This window comes from Haliaeetus leucocephalus, unplaced genomic scaffold, assembly GCF_000737465.1.
Source record: "Haliaeetus leucocephalus isolate CR32 unplaced genomic scaffold, Haliaeetus_leucocephalus-4.0 Scaffold92, whole genome shotgun sequence".
Lineage (NCBI taxonomy): Eukaryota > Metazoa > Chordata > Aves > Accipitriformes > Accipitridae > Haliaeetus > Haliaeetus leucocephalus.
Window position 1 is genome coordinate 8,917,421 of NW_010972528.1, and position 22,902 is coordinate 8,940,322.

Here is a 22,902-nt window from a genome sequence, read left to right on the forward strand (position 1 = left end):
CGCGTCCCCGTCCCGGCGCCGCCGGGTCCCGCGCCGGCTGCGGGTGCTGGCGGGACTCTGCTCGCCTCGCCCCCGCGGCGCCGCGTCCCTCCCGCGCGGCAGAGCGGTGTTGGCAGCCGGCGGAAGGCTCACGGGGTGCGAAAATACTCGTGAAGGACCGACCGGTAGATTCTCGCTGGAGCCATTGTCTGCCCCACGTGTAGGCCTTAGTAAGGTTTCGTTTTGCTCCTATACGCGATTCCTCACCGGCCGAAAGCCGCAAGGTAATGTAAACAAAGAAGCGAGGTGAAAACTTGGAGCCAGGTCGTCAGTGTAACGATTCACCACGTCCGGTTCATTCTGTAGCGTATAAACCACTTTTTTCTAAAAGGGTTTAATGGCCATTTACACGTGAGGGAGGATAATTAACCAGACAGTTTACTAGCAGTGACCTGCTTCCGCTGATGGGTGGTGCTGGTATTAACAACTCTGCGTTACCCATCATGCATGTGGTAGCCTAATTTGTGCAGGGATAGGCAATTGCAGTGTTGAAATAGCGTTAAGAGGTGGAAAGCATGCGGTGAGAAGATACTGCTGTATACCGAACACAATCGAGTAGAATTTTTTTTTTTTTTTACTAAATTCTCCTAAAGGTATCCGTGTTCTGTAAGAATGAGAAACTGATAGCGGTTTTCCACTTGAATAACCTGCACTGCTCAATATTAATTGCTATGAATTAGACTTATGGAGTGTAAAGTTTCCAACTGCCTGCAATGGCAAGAAGTTCATCTATATCTTATTGTCAGTGAGAGGTCACATGGATGCTTTATTAATCTGGTATTTTAACCTGTATATAACAGTATAGGAAAGTGAAAATAAATAGGTAACAGCTTAGTCAAAAGGGGTTGAGAGAACAGGCTTTAACACTGATTAGTTAAATTAACTTTTATTCAAGTTATAATATTGTTTTAGTGCAGACCTTGATTCTGGATCTGTTTCTGATTAAATAAATAAAAAGGTAGCTTCCTTTTGGGCCATGGGTGGTCTAAAGAATCGCTCTAAACTGGAATGCTGTTATCAGCAAGGACGTGAGCGCTCTCTCTTTTTAAAGACCGCCACGCAAGCTCCTTTTTTCCTGATTAGATAATATTATGTAGGTTTTCAGTTTAGTGTTCTGTGGGTTTTTTTTTTTTTTTTGTTGGTTAGACTCCTTAAAATATGTGGGGAAAATCCTTTTTTGTTACATATGTAGGTTTGTGGAAGATTATGCTTTGTTACTGATGGGTAATTTGTTCTATAAGACCTATGATTTTTGTTCTCTGCACTTACTGTGGTTTAGAATATTTGGCTTGTAATATCAGTGCACTATTTTTGTTTAATTAGTTCCTTATAAAACTTTATTTTTTGATTGCATGCAGAAATATGGAGTATTTCAAGATAATCAGTAAAGAGAAGTAACTGTGCAGATACAAAAAAGGAATCTTACTTGTTCCAGTACAAAATGGAAAGTTGTGATCTCTGTAAAGCTTTGTGTGTAAAGCTCTCTTAATGTCGTTCTAAAGAGCTAATTTAGATGCTCAGTTCTACAGAACTAGAGCTTTTGAAAAATGCACTGTTAAGAACCAGTGTTGCAGTTGTTTGCGGTTGCATTGCTGTAGCTTTTTTAATGTGTATAATTAAAAAAATAAAAGACTGTATACCATGTAATTTATTAATATCTGTCCCCTGATTGTTACTGGGGGCGTTGAGGTGGAGTGGGGGAAGAGTTGAGGTCTTTACTGTCAAAAACTCAAACTGTAGGAAAAGTCTCTGCCTGGCCTGTTATTTGCTTTGATCCTCTAAAGTATAAGCAAAACAGATTAAATACTGCTGTAGAAAAAGTAATGGTCCTGAGAGTCAAAGTACTGGTCAAAAAAAAGCACTTTCTGAAAAATCTCATCTGGAGATTTGGCTGTACTCATTCCTCCTACCGTTTTAGAACAATGAAATTAAATAAAAGCAATCATCTGTACATTTCTGCGCATGTAACTCATACTTAGTTCAAAGTGAGATGAAATCTTCCATTATTGGTAGGTAAGGAAGAATAAAGTGATTATTGTGAGGATTGACTAATAGGGTTGAATGAGAAGCTGAGGCAGCCATTTTGTTGTTAATGTATTGCTGTGATAGGTGAAAGACAACGGGTTGAAACTTAAATTGTCATATTGTAGGTTTTGAGTGGGTTCTGTAGAGTAAGTAATTTTAATGAAAGTCCAGTGTGATTCTTCCTGTAAGTTAATTAAGATAAGCAGGAAAACTAGTTCTAGCTATTGTGTGCTGCAGTTATATTTAAATCCAAGTGTATTTAATTTATGCATATAGCAATGTCAAATTTTTTTATGTACCATTTCAATGTATGAGTGATTTCAAAACACTCATTTTCTCACTTTGCTTTATTAGGGTTTTAGTCCTTTCTGGAGATACTACTTGAGTTTCTCAGAAAAGAACTGATGAATCAAAATTGAAACTAAGTTTGTACCTCTTTCAACTAGGCATATCGAAAGCTGGCCAAGGAATACCATCCTGATAAGAATCCAAATGCAGGGGACAAAGTAAGACTTTTTTTTTTTTTTTAAACTGCTGAAGTTTACTATTACAGTAGCATCTAAGAGACCAAAGACAGGTGTTGGGGGATTGCTGTTACAAGTTGTTAAAAAATAATAACTGTGAGAGGGAACCCTGTCTTGTCTACTTCTTCCCAATCTCAAAATCTACCAGTGTACCTCATGAAAAAATGCAGCAGTTGACTGAGTCAAATTGGTTGAGAAGGTAATGCTAAGGGAAAAACCGCCTCTCTTCATCTGCAGAGATGGTGTCAGCTGGCATTGGCATCTACATCGGTATTTGAAAAAGTCAGTTTTCCAAGTTTTTCCAACATGGAAAAATATGTGTGGAGGTTCTTGAAAGTGTTGCAGCATAAAACAAATTACATACGTGGGAATGTTGTATTAGATTTGTTATGCATTAACAATTAAAAAATGTCGATTAAGTTGACTCAGCTGATTGTCTGTAACAGAACTGAAGTTCTAATGGTTGCTTAGAGGTGAGCAGAGATGACTATGAAAAGGTATTAATTTGTTTTGAGGACAAACACCTTAATATGCATTTTGATAAGTTGCTCAATTGTTAGCGTATTTTAAGTGCCTAACATATCTTGAAGTCTTTGCTATTAGTATGTAACTGGGGTTTTTTTGCCTGTTGGCTACTGCAGTATTTTGTACTTGGGGGTTTTCTTCTTTGGTTGGTTTTTTGTTTTTAAGAAAACTGTCTTGGGCTAGGCACAGTAAAGAACAAAGTCAATTAAGTTTTGCAATAAAACGTCATATTTTATGATAAGGGGTAACACAGCTAAGCCCAAGTCTGACTTTTAAGTCTTGCATACTAGAATGAGGGTGGAAAACTGTTCTGTTGTGTACCTTCTTAATTGGGTGTTCATGCTGGGTAAGAAACAGTAGTAAAATGCTCCCTTGAAGTTATAAATTATCATGCACTGTTTTGACTCTGTTCCTCTTCTAGTTCAAAGAAATAAGCTTTGCCTATGAAGTATTGTCAAATCCAGAGAAACGTGAGTTATATGATAGATATGGAGAACAGGGTCTTCGAGAAGGTAGCGGTGGAAGCAGTGGAATGGACGATATTTTCTCCCATATCTTTGGTGGTGGATTGTTCAATTTCATGGGTGGTCAGAGTAGAAGTCGTAATGGTAGAAGAAGAGGAGAAGATATGATGCATCCACTCAAGTGAGTATCTTGATAATGCGATTTGTACTTTCAGGCTTTCCTGATCAGTACTTGACTCTTCTAGTTTATGTTTGTAATATGCTTCTTGGTTGAGATACTCTGCGGTCTGCACCTGCTTTTCAGACCTGTGTGTCGTGTGTAGCCCAGAAGGCAGTCATCTCGAGTTACTTTTCATGATTGGTTAATCTTACGTACTATCTCATACTTTGCTTTGCCTGTTTATTAGCCTGTATATACTTTGTTAGCATTACTTTCCTTGGTTTTGCTCCTTAATTATGTTTGGAAGTTCTAATCTGAAAAAGCATTCAACAACTGAGTATTACTCATTAGCTGGATTCTCAGGGAAGCAGAGGTACTAAGGCTCTGGAAAGACTTAAGTTGACTTGCATTCATAGTGCAATACCAACTGGAACTAGTTGAACTGCATAATTAATGGAAAAGTGCGTGTGGTGGGTTTGGTTTTAGTTTTGGGGTTTTTTTTTTGTTTGTTTGTTTTTAAAGGCATGCTTGAATATCACATCTAATTGTGTTTTGTAGATCCCTGCTTGCAGTAATGACTGGCTTTGTACCTGCTGAGCAGGTGCTTTCTAAGTTCTTAAGTTAAGCTGCATCTTTCCTGTGGTTGGCAAACCATGCTTAGTAAAGTCTGTTTACTTTTACATGCTTGCTTTGTTTAGTAGCTAGTGCTGCATGCTATATTATTAATTAGCTTTGGTTTTGTTGTTATTTGTAAACACTGATGCCAGGCAACCTTTTCTCAATACACTGAGTTGAAATCTCTATCCACTAACAAACCCTTTTAGGAGAAAGACTAAATGTGTTCATAATTTCTATCAATAGATGAAGGTTATTGGAGTTTGATAGTGTATTCAAGAGCTTCTAAAAAAAATTGAAACACGAATAAATCTAAATCATTAAGTGGCCTTGGGGACATGCTAACCCCTCCCCACTAAACTATCTCGTGTGGAAAGCCCAATACAGTAGTAAGAATTCTGTATGTATTCTTACATATGCATGCTATAAATATTGTCAGGACAGTCTGGAGAGGTTTGTTTCTCACCTGCCTGGTAGAACAAAAAAAAATAATCCACTATGACTGTAAAATAAAACCTAAAATGCTAGATCAGCTTGTTTCCTGTTGAGAAACACAAGCAATCCTATCTGTTTTTTTCTGACTAAATTGTAGCTTTGCTCTGAAACTATGTTCCAATATTACACATGTATATTCATATGTATGGAATAGTTTTTAATGACTCCTTGTGAAAGCAAAAATGGTGCTTTAAAATCTTATTTTAATAGCAGATTTAGTCTTCTTATGAAGATCTGTTTTTCTTTAATTTGTCCTAGGCAAGTATTTTAATTACATGGTGAAAGTAAGTTGTTAAATGATAACCCAGGAGAAATGCTTTGTTTTGTAGAGTCTCTTTAGAAGATCTGTATAATGGAAAGACAACTAAACTACAGCTTAGCAAGAATGTCCTTTGTAGTGCATGTAATGGGTAAGTTTGCTTATATTTTTGAGTTCTCTGGTTGCTTGTTGGCATATAGTGTAATGAAGCATCTCTTATGTCAGATCTTTATCAGTATTTGACTTACTGGAGCCTGCTTTCAGACTAGAAAATCGTTGAACTTGAATGATACTGTTGATGGAACTGAACTATTCAAGGGCTTTGTTTGGGGGGAAAAGGGAGAGGAAAGAACCTAACTATAATTGGCAGTGTGATTAGGAATGTTAACCTACTGATGTAGGGGTTTTTTTGTCGTACGTTTCTGAAAAACTTGTTTTTCATGCAACTGGTGCTTGCTATTCTAGGCAGGGAGGGAAGGCTGGAGCTGTTCAGAAATGTAATGCTTGCCGGGGTAGAGGTGTACGTATCATGATCAGACAGCTGGCTCCTGGAATGGTTCAGCAGATGCAGTCCGTATGCTCTGACTGCAACGGAGAAGGTAGGCCAAGCTATTCTGTGTTACTAAATGCATTTAGTTGGATTCAACCTCCTGGTTAAATCTCAGGAGGAACTTATCCAGGATAATTTTGCTCCCACCTAGTCGGGTCTCAATCTGCTGTCAACATGGAGAAATCATTTTACTTGGAACAGCAAGATTTACAGTGTTTAATGTACTGAAAAGCAGCCTGGAAGCTTGAGCAGTAGGGATTGATTGTTTTTAAAAACACTTAGATGTGAATATTACTTATTGCTATTACTCTTGTGTTAAAGTAAAAACCAAGATTTTGTTGTTTTAGGAGCTTTTTGTCTTTTTTGCAGTCTCCTAATGTGTCCAAGGACAGGTTTAGGTTAAAATCCAACTTTAGGTTTCCATTTTTAACTACTTCAAATTAGGAAGATATGTTTTGCTGAATTGGTTGTGTTTGGGGGAACAAGTTCAGCACAAGATCTGCACTTCATGTGATTCCTTTTTAGATCTTATGCAGTTTCCAGAGTAGTAACATCACCTTGTGGATGTTTTTATTCTTCTCGATACTTGGGAATTAGAGAGTTGTATTTTGTGACTAGTCAAAACATTTCATAAATGATGTTGTCTTTGAATATATTGTTTTCACAGTTTACATACCTAACCTACCTATTCAGTAGTTTCAACTATGTCATAATGTTATACTTTGTTTCACAGAAAGGTCCTTTAAGCTGGCAAGTTTAATGTCTTAAGCCAAGTGCATGTGGCCTAATGTTTTGGTTAGCCTGTACAAAGACAACAGCTTACTTGAAAAATAAAGATTAAGTGGAACAGAGAATTTAAGCTGTTTTGGATAGTCATCCTTCAGTTCACCCTTGCTAGAGGTGATGGACAATGTGGAAAAACTATTCAGTTTAAGAGTATAAAAGTGAAATCCCTTATGTGTCAGAAAAAGTTAGATCCTTTCCATGGGAAAACCTATGTATTGCTCTTGCTTGAAACTGTGATTTGACCAGCTATCTTCCCCCCATTTTGTATGCAAGACTCTCTAGTTCTACTGGCTTCATTTACATAGTACTTTGTTGTGGTGGCACATTGTAAAATGTGGCTGTCAACAGAACCCAGTAGTCCTTTTTTCATTGTTGTTAACAGAAGTGGAACTAAGCTTCCTAAATTCACTGAAATAGTTTGAAAATTGTATTCTGACTTTTAAAGGAGGGGACATGCTTCAGTTTGGTTTTAGCTTCATCCTTTCTCTTATAGCTTTCATCCTCCAGCATAACAAGGAATGGAGAAGGCTTTTTTTTTTAAGAGTAGTAAGTCGAGTGGTAAGGATACAGGAGACAACACTTAAGGAATGGTAGAAGCTATAGACAAAGTCTTGTTTTGCCTTTCTCTAAAGCACTCTTGAAAATCCTTGATAAGACAGCTTAGAAGGTTATGTGTACCTTTGCATTCCCTGCCTTGCCCAGCCTCCCCCTCCTTTTTTTTTTTTTGTCTTCCCCCCTCTTCTAGCTAGGGTAAATTAAGCCTTTTCTCTTGTGAGGAATTCATAAAGCAATATCTAAATCACTAGTTGTGTTGCATGTATTCTTCAGCTTACTTTAAAATAGTTTTTCTTCAGAATCTGATGCAATTATGAGGAAATCTCTGAACTCAAAATTTGTCTTTCTTTAGGTGAAGTAATTAATGAAAAAGACCGCTGTAAAAAATGTGAAGGGAAGAAGGTGATCAAAGAGGTAAAAATACTTGAAGTCCATGTAGACAAAGGCATGAAACATGGGCAAAGAATTACATTCAGTGGAGAAGCAGATCAGGCTCCAGGTGTGGAACCAGGAGATATTGTCCTCTTACTCCAAGAAAAGGAGAATGAGGTAATGCTTTTGAGTTTATATTTTAAATGCCTTTTATCCTAGTCTTTCATATTTAAGTGATATAGATGGCTGTTCATTTTAAAGTAATTCATATAGCTGCAGCTCTGGGAGATATGGTAAATAGCTTTTAATAGATTTATAGCAAGTAACATGGCTTTCATGGTGAGCCAGAAAAAACTTTGCAAGTCTGTAGCCAGAGGACATGCAGATTCTGGTGTTTCCTAATGCTAATAAAAGGCAGCTTTCTCAGGTAAGCTCAGGCTAACTTTGATATAGTGGATGCAGTGAAGAGCCATTCAGGATGTTAACTTCAATCTGCTTTGATTGTGACACTAACAAAATGCTAGGTGTTGCTTTTTTACCAATGTCTTGTGACATGGCAGGGAACTCCTATTAAAATCCCCAGATAGTGCTTTCTATCTTTGCTACTGTGGTTGTGGAAATGTAACACAGAATGCTGATGTTACTGATTCATTTGACAAAACTAACACACATGAGTATTTTATACTAGTTTGTTAAGGCTTATGCCTACTGTATTCTGGAGTATATACATTCCATTTTGCATTAAATATTGTAATTTATCTTTTTCTGTGTTAAAACTCCCTTAGGCCAGAGTTGAGGTGACTGCTTCTTTTTTTGAATGCTTTTGTTTAGAAAGGCCAGGTATTACTATGATGAAAGAAGAAATAGTGTGTTATACTCTGGAAAAAATGTTGAATGGAATGGTGGTGGTGCGGGAAGTTCTGTTGTGACATAAAGAATAGCATTTGGTACAAATTTCAATTCCAGTCACATATTAAGGACATAATGTTGGTTATCTGAAAATTAGGTACTTTGTAAGCTTTTCAAAGCTGTGTCAAGGACTGCTAATTTGTCAATCAGTTTTGCATAGCTCTACACGTTCCTCTCTTCCTTCTTCTGTAATACTGGTTGAAACGTAGCATCGCAGTTGATTTTGACTATGATAAGGGAGAAGGAGTCTGTAAGCATACAGAACAGTCAGATGTGCATGATGGCATCAGATTCCAGGTGGTGGATGCCACTTCTGTCTTAGTCTTCTAACGAACTACATCTATTTTTACAGTATTAACAATTCTGACAATTACTGTACCTTGTGTCCTACTGAGTAAAACTAGACTGACTTCTAGTGAAGATTTTAAGTTCTTAAAATTTCCCTTGAGGTGGGAGTTGTAGTTCTGCCAGTGGCTAAAGCTTACATTTACTCTGATGAAGAATTGTGAGTGATACAGCTTAAAGATCACTTATGACTGCTATGGACTAATTGATCAAAGCCCTGCTATAGATAAAGTTAGCTGAAGCAGATATGCACAATGACTAGTTAAATGTTGAGAAACAAAGATGTGGTTTTTGTACTCTGGTGCAGGGGAAGTAGTGTCAAACTCTCCTAAGTTTTGTTCATAGGTTGCTTGTGTAGAAGATCTTGGGGATAAGAGAGCACTGCTGCTATACAGGCCGCCTTGTTTAATTTGAACCTTACATCATAGTATATAGTATTGTTTGCCTTATCTTAGATGACACTTCCATCAGGCACAAACTTTCCAAGCATGTTAAGCTATTTGAATTAACAGAATTAAGTTAACTTTGTACAAAGGCTGTTGCTGTGACATTGAATTTTAAGAATAAATAATAATGAATTCTAAATAACGAGTCTTGTGGAGATACAATTATATGACTAGAAAAGATACCTCCTGTTTTTGTTTTTTAGGTCTTCCAGCGGGATGGAAATGACTTGCATATGACGCACAAGATTGGACTTGTTGAAGCACTGTGTGGATTTCAGTTCACATTTAAGCACCTTGATGGACGTCAAATTGTGGTTAAATATCCTCCTGGAAAAGTAATTGAACCAGGTAGACTTGACCTGATAAAGACTTCTTTTGACATTCTTTAACACTTAATCCTTGTTGTCCTGTTAACTGAACCTAGGCTAGAGAAATTAAAGACAATTGCATAGAGAAAGATTTGTTCTGAAGTAGCACTCTCCAGCTTACTTCTCTGAATTACAGGTTGTGTTCGCGTAGTCAGAGGTGAAGGAATGCCACAGTATCGTAATCCTTTTGAGAAGGGGGATCTTTACATTAAATTTGACGTTCAGTTTCCTGAAAATAACTGGATTAGCCCAGAAAAGCTTTCAGTAAGTACTTTTTCAAGCACAAGTGCGGTGGTCTTATTTGACAGTGTGTGCACAGTGTGTGTGTTGTACTTCACATGCTTGCTTTCAGTGCTTAAAGTTAGATGCAAGTACAATTGTTCTTTTTAACATTGTTTATGGCAACACGTAATTTGAAAACACCCATTGGAATATGAATTTATGGAACCTGTATTTAAGAGCTGTGCAGATGTTGGGCAGGAGGAAGTCTTCCTGCTGCTGTGTGATAAGCTTTCAGAGTTCAACTGTACTTACTGATTGCACTTTCGGTTGATGATACATGGAGCTATTTGGTTTTCTTTAAGTGCTGTTGTCCAGTTGATACAAATGCTTTGGATACTTCTAAATGGGTATGCGCTTCAGGGTTTATAGCAGCTTGGACTTGTAAACCGAACCTGCTCTGAGAGGGAGTCTTGAAGTTGTGGGAAACTGGTCACTTTATTTAGCACTTGTAGATGCAGTACTGAATACAGTTCTTTTTTTGGGGCAGGAACTTGAAGATCTTCTGCCAGCTAGACCAGAATTTCCTAATGTAATTGGTGATGCAGAAGAGGTAGATCTTCAGGAATTTGATACCACTCGTGGTTCAGGTGGTGGCCAGAGACGTGAAGCTTATAACGATAGTTCTGATGAAGAAAGCAGCCATCATGGACCTGGGGTACAGTGTGCCCATCAGTAAACGTTTGTCTAAAGTTGCACAAGGATTTTCTTTCAAATTTTGCCTGACTTGTTTTCAACAATCCAGCTGGATTGTATAAGTAATCCAGATGAACCAACGGACATCTATTGCTGTATGTGTAACTTTTAAATTGGTCTATAGTATCTACAGAGTGTAATTTAAACTAACCACAAGCTTACATCTTCATTTTGACTGTGTAGCAGAATAAAGCACTTGAAAGGAAGACAAGACTCCTTTTCACATGGGTTTTAAGTTTGTCCTCGTATCTGTGCTTGATTTTTACCAGTTTTGTGTAGATTTTAAGTTTCATATTTTAAATTCAAATTCTACATTGTAAAGTTTGTGTACAATTTGTCCTGAGGCTTGGTATTTGGCTGCACCTGCATAAGCTGCTACAAGTAGAATAAAGAATTTCATAGCCTGTATCTATCATCTAGATGCATGGTAAATGGGCTTTGCACATAATGGGTTTAGAGCTGACTGGGAACAATGGAAGACTAAATTAGAAGTGGTTGTAAGTTTTTTCTACCATCTTGTGAACGGTTTCTGAAATTAAATAAAAGCAGTTGGTGTATAATATATTTCTTTTTGCCTTGTAACTCTTACTTCTCCAGTGGCTTTATCTATTCTGTGTACGAAGAGACTATGTAGATGGTAGACATTTTATAAATGCAGAGAGGCTGAATCTGCTTTAAGACTAGGTTGCAGTTAGGTAACAATTGTGTGCCACATATAATGGTCTTTTCTTGAAATGAAATGTGACTAAATGGGCACAGGGAAGGCTGCAGCCATGTCCCCTTTGTATGAAGAAAAACAAGGATATGTGAGCTCAATCAGAAGATAACAAAACCTTTTAAATGAAGATGATTAAATCCCAAAGTAATGGTGTCTTTCTCTTAGGCTTTGAATCCAATTCAAAGTCTGATTCAGTCTGACTTCCTAGAGATATGTTTCCAGTTTAAAAAAAAAATCTTTGTAAAAATTAACATTATGCCTGGCAACTTGTGGTTGCATTAACACAGTTTGTAAAGAGACTGAGATTAGTATTGTACTTGACAAATTTTTGAGCTGGAAACATACTACTTTTCTTGTAGTTTGCACTTTTCTAACTATTAGGACATTTAAGTCCCCCAGCTTCAGTTCTGTTCTTTTTTATATGCTTTTAATTGGTAAAAATACCACAACAAAGCAAAAATATGACCTTAAATAATTATCAGGTACTGTTAGTTACCTAAGTGTTTTGTTACATTAAGGAGGTGTGCATGAACTTTGGTTGGTAAGCTGCTTCTTTACAGTGAGGTTTCTCCCCCTGTTGAAGTGAGGAAGTTGAAAGATGCCTCTACTTTTCTTTACAAATCTGAATTTTGTTCAATTACTGCTCAGATAGTTGTTGACAATTTACCAATGAGGTTGGAGGGACAAACTCCCAGGGTTTCCATGTGCTTGGGTAGGCATTGGCATTTGAGTGTTGCTGAACACCCTTGCTACAGACTCTAAAACTGAAGTAAGAATAAATACTGTTTGACCTGTATTTCAGTATTGACTTCTTATGCTGTGGCATTCTCATCTAGAGAATCTTTATTTTCATTTATTAAAATTTCAGGTTGCTTTTCATGAAGCCATGGTTACATACTGATCTTTTCTCCTGATTCAGTTCTCCAAGAAGTCAGTCATCTTAACCTGTAATGCTTAAACAATTGAAACACCTGTCTTCTGCTTTTAAGTAGTAGCTTTAGGATTCACCTCCTTGGAAAACAGAGTATGTACTCTAAACTTTTTATCCCCTTACTTTCAAATTGCTTTTTTCAGGGGGATAGAGGAGGGGATTTGTTGTAACTTTTTGGATAGCATGCTGAAGTGAAGGGGTGGGGGGGAAGTTGATTACTGTATGTAGTGTGAGTTAGTCTTAGTTCTGTTTCAGTCCTGAGACGGCATTGATTTAGGTTCTTGATAACAGCATGTTTCAATGAGTGGTGACTTTGTCACAGTTGCCGTTATATGTATCTCCTGCTCTACTAAGAGGGTATCCCTTTACAAAGTTGTAGTGTAGAAAAACGTCACATAAATTCACAATCTCCACTGTCTTGGTTTCAATATTTAAGTTGCAAGTAATATACTACTATAGTTACTAATGCTTTAGTAGTTTACTGATGACGTTTAATGCTTAACATAGCTATTAATGCTTTAACTAGGCCAATATGACTCTCCTATGAATAATCAAATAAACATTAGTTGAGTGTTCTCAGTAATAAACAGCTGCCACTTAAGTACTTAGTTACTATAAACAAATGAATATTCTGTATGTTGGGGGAAGAAGAAAACATGATCACTAGAACTGCATTAGAACCATTTTTTAGTTGATGCTTTTTTAATATCTTTTAATAATGGCTTCAAGAAGCTGAAAAGAAAAAAAAACTCAGGAAGTCATCTAGCTTATTTTGTGACATACCTATTTCTGCATATACAGTGACTAAAATTGACCTAAAGTTGACTCTTGTAGGAAGTCTTTATCTGTCCTCTTGAGTGTGTCTGATTTACCAAGGTGTTCACAGTGTATATTTATTTGCAAGATGCCAACAGTGGCGTGGTTCCTGTCCCTGTAAAAGATGAGGCTATGTTGCTTTGAAAAATAGGTTTGCAAAGAAGTTAGAAGTAATCAGTAGAAGAAAGATTACTGTTGTTTGAAAAAATGAAACATGCCAAAGACTTATCTGTTATTATGAAGTAATTTCTCATCTCTCTAACTAGGATGTAATAGGAAAATTGTATTTCAGTTGTTAACCCATAACCTTCCACTATAGCCTTAGGCTGATGTAGCTATGACATTCAAATAATCACTGTAAAAGAGGTGTGGGGCATTTAATTATATGCCTCTCTTACCAAATTTAAAAGGAACATTGTAGATATAAATGGAGTTCTGGAGGCTTCCTAGCTTGGTGCCAAGTCATAAAAATGACTTCAGTTGATTGAAGAGTCCTTGTGTTTCATTACAGTGTACAGCCTGTAATTTTGCCCTTTGTGTCAGGGCCTGGAAATACTTTCCCAGTTTATAGCAGTAGCCTTTTAGTCACAAAAAAACCTAATCTCTAAATTGTAACTCAGAAAATACTTTAACAAGAACAGGCTTGATTAAACACTACCAGCTATTTTTGTAATATGACCCCAGTGAGATCCACAACAACGTGTTGGCCTATATTGCAAAGCATGCCTAACACTATAACTTTTCCAAAAATTTGGAAAACTGCAGGTTTCAGTACTGCATTGCAATTTTGGTTACCTTAGTGTAGTATGGGAGTGAATAGTTTTAATCATTCATGTTAAAATGTCCATTTGCCTGCAATAATCAAAAGCTGATACCACACTGATGCAATGTTCTTATAATTTAAGGGAAAATGGATGTTAATTCAGGTTGAACTACTGAGTTACAAAACTAACTATTAAAGTGTTCTGTAAACTTCATGTATAATCTGAATGAGATGTTTATTCCTGTATTTCCTCATTACCAAGCAAGAGCATAGTTTTAATCTAGGTTTGATAGTGTTTTAACTTCATGTTCATTACCAGTTTTGTCTCCCATACCTTGGAAAGTTTCAAATAAGGAAAAAAAGAAAGCTTGTGACCTTTGGTTCCTTAAGTGGAGCAAGGGTAGAAGCAGGACAGAAAAAACCCAAACTAATCTAGATTTCATTCTTAAACTAATGGTTTAGTTTAAAGAGTGTAGGAGTCTTTTGCACCATCCTTTACCACAGTGAAAACACTTTAATTGAAATCACACTGGCAGATTAAAAGCCAAGTGCATCCTGAAGTTCTGAAAATACTAGAGTACCCACAGCAGAGTGACTGCTGGACTGGCATCTTTACCTGCAAGGATGTTAAAAGCCTTTCGTACAAGTTACTCAAAAGTACTAGAAAAATGGGGGTGAGACCACAAATTACAGTAAGTCTGGATTACTACCTGTTGTCTTGCACATTACTGTCATGTCACAGCACAGAACTGGAAGTAAGTTCTATTTCTGTGTCAGGTTTATATATACTACCACAGAACTAAAGTTACATGCCTTAAAATACTATTCAAGAATTTAGAAACTTGCACTTCAGCTTAATTCCAGAGTTAGATTCAAGGGAAGTGATACTGGGGAGACCAACACTACATTCTGCTAGTGGCATGCATAGAAGAACCTCTATATTTATCAATAGTTATGTAAAAAAAAGAGAGTCCTATTTAGAATATCAGAGTTAAAACTTATTTCCTACATATAACCTGTTACTGTATACTTTACTGTGAATTGAGGTTAGATGTTAACTAAGCCTTTACAAAGAAGTTGGAAAAGCAGAATTATTTTTTTCTGCTTTTGTATCCTTCAAAGAGATAACAGGAATTTAATCATACACATCACATTGTAAACTTTTATATAAAAAAATACTGGGTATTATACAGCTTTATTAAGACATTATAGACATTCTCTAAACACTTCAGAGGCAGCAAGAGCTGTCATGAATATTCTGCAGTCACAAGACAGTGCCATTAACTCGGTTTAGCTGTTGCCTTTCCACATAGTACAGTCAGCTCACTCTAAGGGGGGAAAAATTCATTTTAGTTCAAGCTACCCAACAGAACTTGCAAGAAGAAAGAGAAGTCACTATTGCTAAAGCAAGGAGTGAGCAAGCACTCCCCCACTCTCTACCTACAGAGACAGGTCCATGTTACAAAATACAAAACAGCTTCCAGACCTTTAGCTTAACTCATATAGCTGCACTCAAGTCTTAATACCTGCAAGACTGTAAACTGATTAATATTCCTTATGTCTAGATAGATTTTTAGTGCTGCATATTACTTCATCCAAAAGCCAGGTACCCTCATCTTCAGAAGTCGGGCACTATGTGCTACAAAGTTTTGTTCCAACTTCAGTCTGCATCAAAACAGTTTACTTCCCTGAACCAAAGATAAGGCAGTTATTATTCAACTGCAGCAGAGAATTAACAGGAGTATAGTTCTTACTCTGCAAGGGACACGTAATAATAGATTATAACAAGAATCAGAACTTAGCTGTAGCTTTGCAAGCCTTCATGAGTATGAGATAAGAGAATGGCAGTTTGCTCACATGGTAGGAGACACCAGAGCAATCTAGAAGGAAGAGTTTATGCTTCTGTTGTTGCCCAGGCAATTGCCAAACTGCACATGCTTAAGTGCATTTACTTTTACACATTATCTGCGTGCAGCAGTTCTCCCCTCCCTGTTCCTCCCTTGCCCTAGTCCTCTCTCTAATTTATGCCAACCAATTTAGTCTTAACCTGAGAAGACTTAAAGCACTTAGAATTTGCATTCCTGACAGTATCTCACATGAAAACCTGAGACTAGGTGTCTGAATATTTACATGAAAGCCTACTAGTTTAAGCTTACCACTAAGTTATGAATATGCTGTACTGTATCTTGATTTAGTAGTTGCACATCAATATTATTGAGGTCTCCACCAGCCGTACAGAGTGTCTATAAACATGAAGAGAAGCAGTTTTAAGATAAGAACTATTCTGGAAGTTTTTACTTGCATGGTCAGCTTTTCTGAAAATCATGTGCTTCCCTGCTAAACTGCAAAACTTTAGTAACCATTTTTCCTTTTGTTTAGCAGCAACTCATTTAGGGATAGCAAGAGCTATCACTATCAGACTATTCACAGTTTTATCAACTACTGTAAGATGAAAATGTTTAAAAAAAGATTTTTTGATACCTGTCCATCAGCCAGGGGTATGTTTACAAACGGAACAGTTTTATCTTGGGGTACTGATTTACTTCTTAGTAACATGCCTTGACCTCTTCCACTGGTAGGTACAGTTCTTGAGACAGTCTGTTGTAGTCCATTACTAGAATACAATAAAAATGTTACTCTAGTGTTAACTTCCTATGCTCTGCAGAAAATTTTCCAGCATGAAGCAAATGCAAGTAGTAGCAAACGTACCTAATGGAAAGGCAGTCATGTTTAAATTTTTCCAATTCTGCCAGAAGACAATAGGAAATCCAACCATCAGCAGCATTTACTAGCACTGCTAGGTAACATTTTATGACTGTGAAACACCACAGTAACCTTCTAAGCCTGTGTTACAGACCAGTGAGCAAGCTGACATGTGGACCACTCAGTAACATGAATATCCACTCTCCAATATCAACAGTGAATGCTTACAGTTTTGGAAAGAGGAAACTTTCATGCCTCTGGGCTTAAGATGTGTGCTTATCTGTCTACTACAGAGGGAGATACCAAGAAATACCAAAGCTGCTAGCTTTTAGAGGTACAGGGCATGCCTTATGACATACTAAATTCCTAAGCTTCTTTCATGATATATTTGTTCTTATTCCACTTCAAAGATGTAAGATTTGGTTATCTTCTGCATGGAAACAAGCCTCTGGAATTTATAGCAGGCCAAGGTGAAACTAAGCCACTTGCTGGTTTCATGACCCATTTAAGTTAAGTTTTCCACCCCTTCACTTCAGCTGATGATTTCTGCCAAAACCAAGCTCTGCAGTGTACAGAGAATGGAAATAACTGAAAACCTTAACTGTTCTGTGCAAAGAACTGATTGTCAATTTATTTGGTTGGGGTTTTTTGGGGGTTTAGTTTCTTTTTATATTTTTTTAAAGCAGCAGTATTGGTAACATTTTAATCAAGCTTGGGGTCTGAGAATTAGTTTAAGCTGTAAACTACATCTTTAAACAACAGTGGGTAGGAGTAGAATTTATACTCTTGTCTTGGTTTAACCCCAGCTGGTAACTAAGGACCACACAGCTGCCCACTCACTTCCCCCCACCCAGTGGGATGGGGGAGAGAATTGGGGGGGGGGGGGGGGGGAGGTAAAACTCGTGGGTTGAGATAAGAACAGTTTAATAGAACAGAAAGGAAGAAACTAATAACCGTAATAACAATAATAAAATGACAACAATAATAATAAAAGAATTGGAACATACAAAACAAGTGATGCACAATGCAATTGCTCACCACCTGCACCACCAACCAATGCCCAGTTAGTTCCAGAGTGGTGATACCCCCTGGCCAACTCCCCCCAGTTTATATACTGGGCATAACATCACATGGTATAGAATACCCCTTTGGCCAGTTTGGGTCAGCTGTCCTGGCTATGTCCCTTCCCAACTTCTTGTGCCCCTTGAGCCTTCTTGCTGGCTGGGCATGAGAAGCTGAAAAATCCTTCACTTTGTATAAACACTACTTGGCAACAACTGAAAAATATCAGTGTGTTATCAACTTTCTTCTCATACTGAACCCAAAACATAACACTATACCAGCTACCAGAAAGAAAATTAACTCTATCCCAGCCAAAGCCAGGACAACTATAAATCTGGGCTTTTTTTTTTTAAACTGGCTTAGTTATGACATCAAATCCTGTACCTCCATGAGAATGTAAGTTAACACCGACAATCAAAGCAGGAGGTGTGACTAGTACGCAGCCTTGCTATGAAATTTAGTGGCAGATCATCAAGATCTACTAAATCTGATGATTAATAACTGGACTGATATTAATGTAGATATATAGTATCTTGGTATTTAATAAATTAATTATTAATAACAAGCCTAAAACCCCTTACCTTTTAGATACCTTTGGCGTGGCTTTGAAATTTGTGGCACTGCAGTCAGAAGCAAGAGACTTAATAGCCTCAGTCACACTAGCAGAAGAGTGAACAGACCTAAAAAAAAAGTGATTGGTGGTTTTAGGTTTATTTTATTTTTTTATTTCCTCCTCATCTACTGGAGAGTTTTAGGTAGGATGAAGATAGACAGCTGGTGAATTAGAGAATGTTGAAGCACTCCATGACAGAGATCTAGTGTATATACCTGTGAAGAAGCCCTTCTGAGGTGGACGTGATATAATGGGACCTAACACCACAGGGGAATGAAAGGATAATTTTATTAGTAGACAAGAGAGGGGGATGCAATACCCGAGCTGGGTATAATTAAGGGAACATCCACAGCTTTCTATCTGAGCGTGCAAAAAGTTTCTTGGTAAGTTTCTTTTTCAGCAGGAATTAATTTTTCTAGATTACTTTTCAGGATATTTGTCCTGTGTGGTTGACCTGAATCCAGAGAACAAGTTTTTTCCAGTTTTGGATTTTAACTCAGTTCACAGAGATCTTGATGACAGAAGTTTACCTCACTCTATCCTCCTGTCTCCCTATTCCTACACACATTTTGGAGATATTGTAAGGGCATGTAGCTTTGGCCCAGTGTTACTGTACTTGAATAAAAGCAACCTTTAAAGACTGAAAAGTTAAGACTTCCCCAGGCAAAGCAGCCTTCTCTAGTTTGATTTTGTTGAGCCAAAAATTCTATAATCCTAATTCAAGAAAATAATTAAATCTGGCTAAGATTTTTTTTATTTATTTCTTTTAGGCACATTAAACACTGATACATTATTTAAATTGTATTTCTCTGAAGACAATTTGAGTGTAGCAAAATAAGTGCCAGTGGGTACAAGTATACACACTGGAGCCATAAGTGTAGTGGGAGCTTCTCAAAAAAAATTTTCATGCAGAAACCCACCAATTCTTTTTAATTCATTACATCTTATAGTGAGACTTGAATATGGTCCATCATGACTGTAAGTAGCTCTACAGTGTTTTTGCAAGTATGTATTTTCCTGCTAATGACACCTCCCTTTCAGCTATGTATGAAGGCAAAATTATTACAAAACAATTCATTACTCTTGACAGAGCAACAAAGATGTTTCCCTTGCACACTCTCTTCCATTAAGTATGGTCTGGAAATCTATACCGATTACATAGATCCAGAACTGCGCACCATTCAGTGGGAGAGATACAACTACATGCCTTCATCAGCTAGAGGTGCTTTTTTGTTCAGGGTTCACATCACTACCATGCATCTGATTCAGGTTATGGAAGACATCTTTATCAGATGTATTGCTATTGGCCTCAAATCTCAGCTACTATTGTCTGAAAAGAGGATTTTTCAGCATTCACAAGTTCAGGCGAGTTAAATAAGCTATCAAAGGTCAGTCTTACCTAGAAAGAGAGTTCCGTTTGCTATTTAAACCAGAGGCCAATGAAACCAATGACTTTGTTTTGGAAACCTAAAAATGTATATGTAAGACTGCAGTTAAAAAGTGGCATTTTAAGGCAAAATGATAGATATTTCCAGGGAACAATACTGTAAGAATTCCCTTATAGTTAAGCCCCATAGTGCTGCCTTTTATATGGTTCTACATACACATAAAATGGCAAATATGCGTTCTAAAACAAGAGTTTCATAATGCCAAAACATGTTTGTTCATACTTAAGTTCTGTACAACCAACCACCTTTCTAATATACACCATTCCAACTTGTAAGCCCTCTTATAATTAATGCCTGTGACTCTGCATGTAATCTTTCCATCTTTGTTGTCATCTTGCTACATACTTCAGTGTGTGGCTGAGGCACTGCATTGCACAGATGGACTGAGGTGGTAAAATTAATACACCTGTGCTATTTGGTTTAGAGATCAAGGTGGGCAGGAATGAACAACTCATTCAAATATAGAAAAGCATGTATTAAAACATCAATTCAAATTTTCTTTTAAAAAAGTTTCAACAAAAAATGGTTCCTCAAACCATCAAGACTTAATTGCAAGTCAACAGAGAATGACTATTCCAAGTCACACAAGTCTGTGTGAATGAGTTACCAGAAGTGCAGATACCATATTTCATTATGAAATTAATCTATACAGTTTAGCCTTGCTTAACTTAAAATACATTGAATTTAAAACCACTGATTTTTCAGACAAACAGCAGGCCCCTGGCCTGCCCTGTCATGGATCTAGCAGGGTTCACAGCAGGTCAGAACTGATTAAACCCTTATGTTGTTTGTTCGGAATAAACTTACTTTTTTAGGTATTTTCTTTCCAGAAATGTGCTTGGCATCTTCATATTCAACAATTGTAGTTACCTTAACTACAAATATATTAGAAAGACAAGGAAAACAAAAATCTCATGAAGAACACAAAACACCACTTCAAACTCATTTGTTTGAAGCCTATTTACCCACTGGCAGCTATGTATCAGTTCTGCTATCCAATGGTCATTCGCCTGGGACAGAGTTCAAAGCAAACTATGTGTGTTCGTCACAGACACTGTGACACACAGGACAGTTAAAAGACACTTGATAACCCTTCAACCCCCCAGACAAAACAGAATTACATTTCAGTGGTAGTGTCCTTCTTATTGCATATTTTGCAGTATGAAGAGAAATGGTATTTTCTGTACAAACCTCAATGGGTAGGAGGTCAAAGGGGAACCTATGAGAAAATAGGGGTGACTTTCCTAGCTCTTCTGCTATACAGTAAAGCACTGACAAGTCACTTAAATGTGTCTCTTCTCGCCATTTTCAGTGATAAATCCAAAGGGCAGGAGCTCTTATCTCATGTTTTAAAGCACCTCGACTGTAGCATAGCTCATGATCCTCCACACTGGATGCTGGGGGGACCTGTATGTTATACTTGTTATACACTTTTCCCTCTTGTATCCTTCAGGCTTAACATTCACTTTACAAATGCTCAGTTCAAACCAATTAAAAAAAAAATAATTTAAGAACCAAGCTAGATATTAATGGATTGACTTGCCTTTTTTGCTGTTTGTCGTCACCAGTTTTGGATTTGGTATGTCTGGTAGAGAGCAGTCAGTCTGAAAAAAAAAAAAGTTTATCTGACAAGGGAAAGTCAACAGATTTTGCCCAGTAGATGCATATTAGCCTACAAAAGGCAGTGAACTAAAAGGGCACTAAAACAAATGACAAAAGTAGGATTGGCTAAACACCAGTTTATTTTTTCAGAAACATCTGGATTTCTGCCTGCAGATGACCCTAAGTCTTTAGATAATGTGCATAACTGCACCATGGCTAGCTGTCTAGCCTGTTCATATTAACTTGTATTTAAACAGACAGCCAAACAAAATCATTTGTCTGAAATGTTTACAGCAGGGAAAGAAGACTTCTATTCTGTAAACTGTGATAAAATTTGAAAACACACACTTACCACTGCAGCAGCAAGAGCCACTTCCTCCCCTCCTTGCAAATCTGTAACTCAAGAAGGTATAACTTGTTTATTATATACTATTACTTGCATAATTATTATCTGCAGGTTCTTATGGGCTATAAAGCTGAACAAAGTAGTTCAGGATTACAGCTGCTTAAATAGTTAATCTTAGCTAGCATGTATGTTGCACCTGAACAAGGTTCAAGTCTTGCAGGATAGTCACTCCTACAAAACAACAATGAAAATCTTAGGCCATTTCAGTATGTTTAATCTTTGAAAGGATACTAAGCGTAGTCACAGAGTATATAACCTGAATTCAAAGAAGGAAAAACTCCATACCTTGCACTGCTGAAAGCTAATGCTTTTAGGCAGAAGTTTTCAAGACAGACATTGAAGTACATACTCAGCAAAGGCTAAAGGCTTACAGTAAACTCAAGTTCTTCAAGAGTCTTAGGTTTGGTCTTTGTGCGGCCCCTGCAATTTCCAGCTGCAAGGTAGATTCCAAAAACATCAGTTCTCACCAGAATATACACCTGATGCTGACTGTACACCACAGCTTAAACTGCTGCATAAACCTGAGGTTAAAATTAAACTTGTTTGCTCATCATCACAGGTAAACAACTAGATGAGAAAGGCTCAGTAGTGAAAGACTTAAAATTAACAGAAAGACAAAATAATCTCTGCGGCTAGGATGAACAGATTCAGATGGAAAGAAATGCTTAAGTTTTTACGCACAGAAAATACTAGACTTGGAATTATTCCTTCTCTCTTCAGGCTTTAAATAAGATGACTTAAAAGCAGACATAAAAGAAGGCTCCAGACTCTATATACTGTAACCTACTAATTCTATACCCTGTGTTACACAGATCAGTCTACTTGAACATGAGTGTTTACTGAACACCTGCAGTGTAATACCACTACTGATTAGCTCAAAACATTCAGCAGACAAAGCAAACTTTTTCATGGAAGTCACCAAGTTTACAGGTTTTCTCACATTAGTCAAGGGTACATCATGCTATAACGATGCCTGCATCCCTCGCAAATATAAGACCACACACACTTACTAAGCAAGTCTTTTCTTCTCATTTTCCTGATGGCAACCGGCATCTTCAGCAGCTCCACTGTAAACGCCTTCTCAGCTGTTTGCAAAAGTGAATCAAGCTCTTTCTTCATTTCCTGGATATTTTCCTTGGCTTTAAAACAAAACAGGCTTTCACTGCCATACGTGTTACATATCTCCAAACATAAGCACTGGTAGACTGCATTAAACAAGAAAGTTAAAATAACGCTTTATCCGGGATGATCTGACTGGGGAGTCAGAGCGCCTGACGGTCGCCATCAGACACTCCTTAGGCAGACGAGAAGCACGGTGCGGGCAGCCGACCACAAGAGCTGCGCCCCGGACCTGCAGCGAAGTAGAAGGCGGGTCGGGGGACGCTGGGCCGCCGCCCGCCCGCCATCCAGGGGGGGCCCGCGGGCGGC

General features: G+C 37.6%; 2 protein-coding genes across 4 annotated transcripts in view; one reads left to right on the forward strand and one right to left on the reverse strand.

Annotated features, from left to right (window-relative positions):
- DNAJA2 (DnaJ (Hsp40) homolog, subfamily A, member 2) overlaps positions 1 to 22,902 on the forward strand; it is a 47,026-nt gene that overhangs the window by 616 nt on the left and 23,508 nt on the right. For 2 of the 3 annotated variants that reach the window (XM_010585053.1, XM_010585054.1), the window contains exons 2-8: positions 2,511 to 2,570; positions 3,535 to 3,758; positions 5,177 to 5,257; positions 5,572 to 5,705; positions 7,350 to 7,546; positions 9,273 to 9,417; positions 9,574 to 9,701. In XM_010585053.1, the coding sequence (XP_010583355.1) occupies positions 2,511 to 2,570; positions 3,535 to 3,758; positions 5,177 to 5,257; positions 5,572 to 5,705; positions 7,350 to 7,546; positions 9,273 to 9,417; positions 9,574 to 9,701 (969 nt within the window). Of the gene's footprint in view, positions 1 to 2,510; positions 2,571 to 3,534; positions 3,759 to 5,176; positions 5,258 to 5,571; positions 5,706 to 7,349; positions 7,547 to 9,272; positions 9,418 to 9,573; positions 9,702 to 10,206; positions 10,977 to 22,902 lie in introns of those variants that run through there. The other variant, XM_010585052.1, reaches the window with a different exon arrangement.
- The window catches only part of LOC104842596 (borealin-2-like), an 8,666-nt gene continuing 556 nt past the window's right edge, over positions 14,793 to 22,902 (reverse strand). Inside the window, exons 2-10 of the mRNA XM_010585051.1 lie at positions 22,485 to 22,613; positions 21,421 to 21,461; positions 21,010 to 21,070; positions 20,274 to 20,341; positions 19,418 to 19,485; positions 17,987 to 18,085; positions 16,122 to 16,254; positions 15,797 to 15,883; positions 14,793 to 14,968 (exon numbers count right to left, since the gene is read on the reverse strand). Of these exons, the coding sequence (XP_010583353.1) occupies positions 14,921 to 14,968; positions 15,797 to 15,883; positions 16,122 to 16,254; positions 17,987 to 18,085; positions 19,418 to 19,485; positions 20,274 to 20,341; positions 21,010 to 21,070; positions 21,421 to 21,461; positions 22,485 to 22,613 (734 nt within the window). The 3' untranslated portion in view covers positions 14,793 to 14,920. The remainder of the gene's footprint in view (positions 14,969 to 15,796; positions 15,884 to 16,121; positions 16,255 to 17,986; positions 18,086 to 19,417; positions 19,486 to 20,273; positions 20,342 to 21,009; positions 21,071 to 21,420; positions 21,462 to 22,484; positions 22,614 to 22,902) is intronic.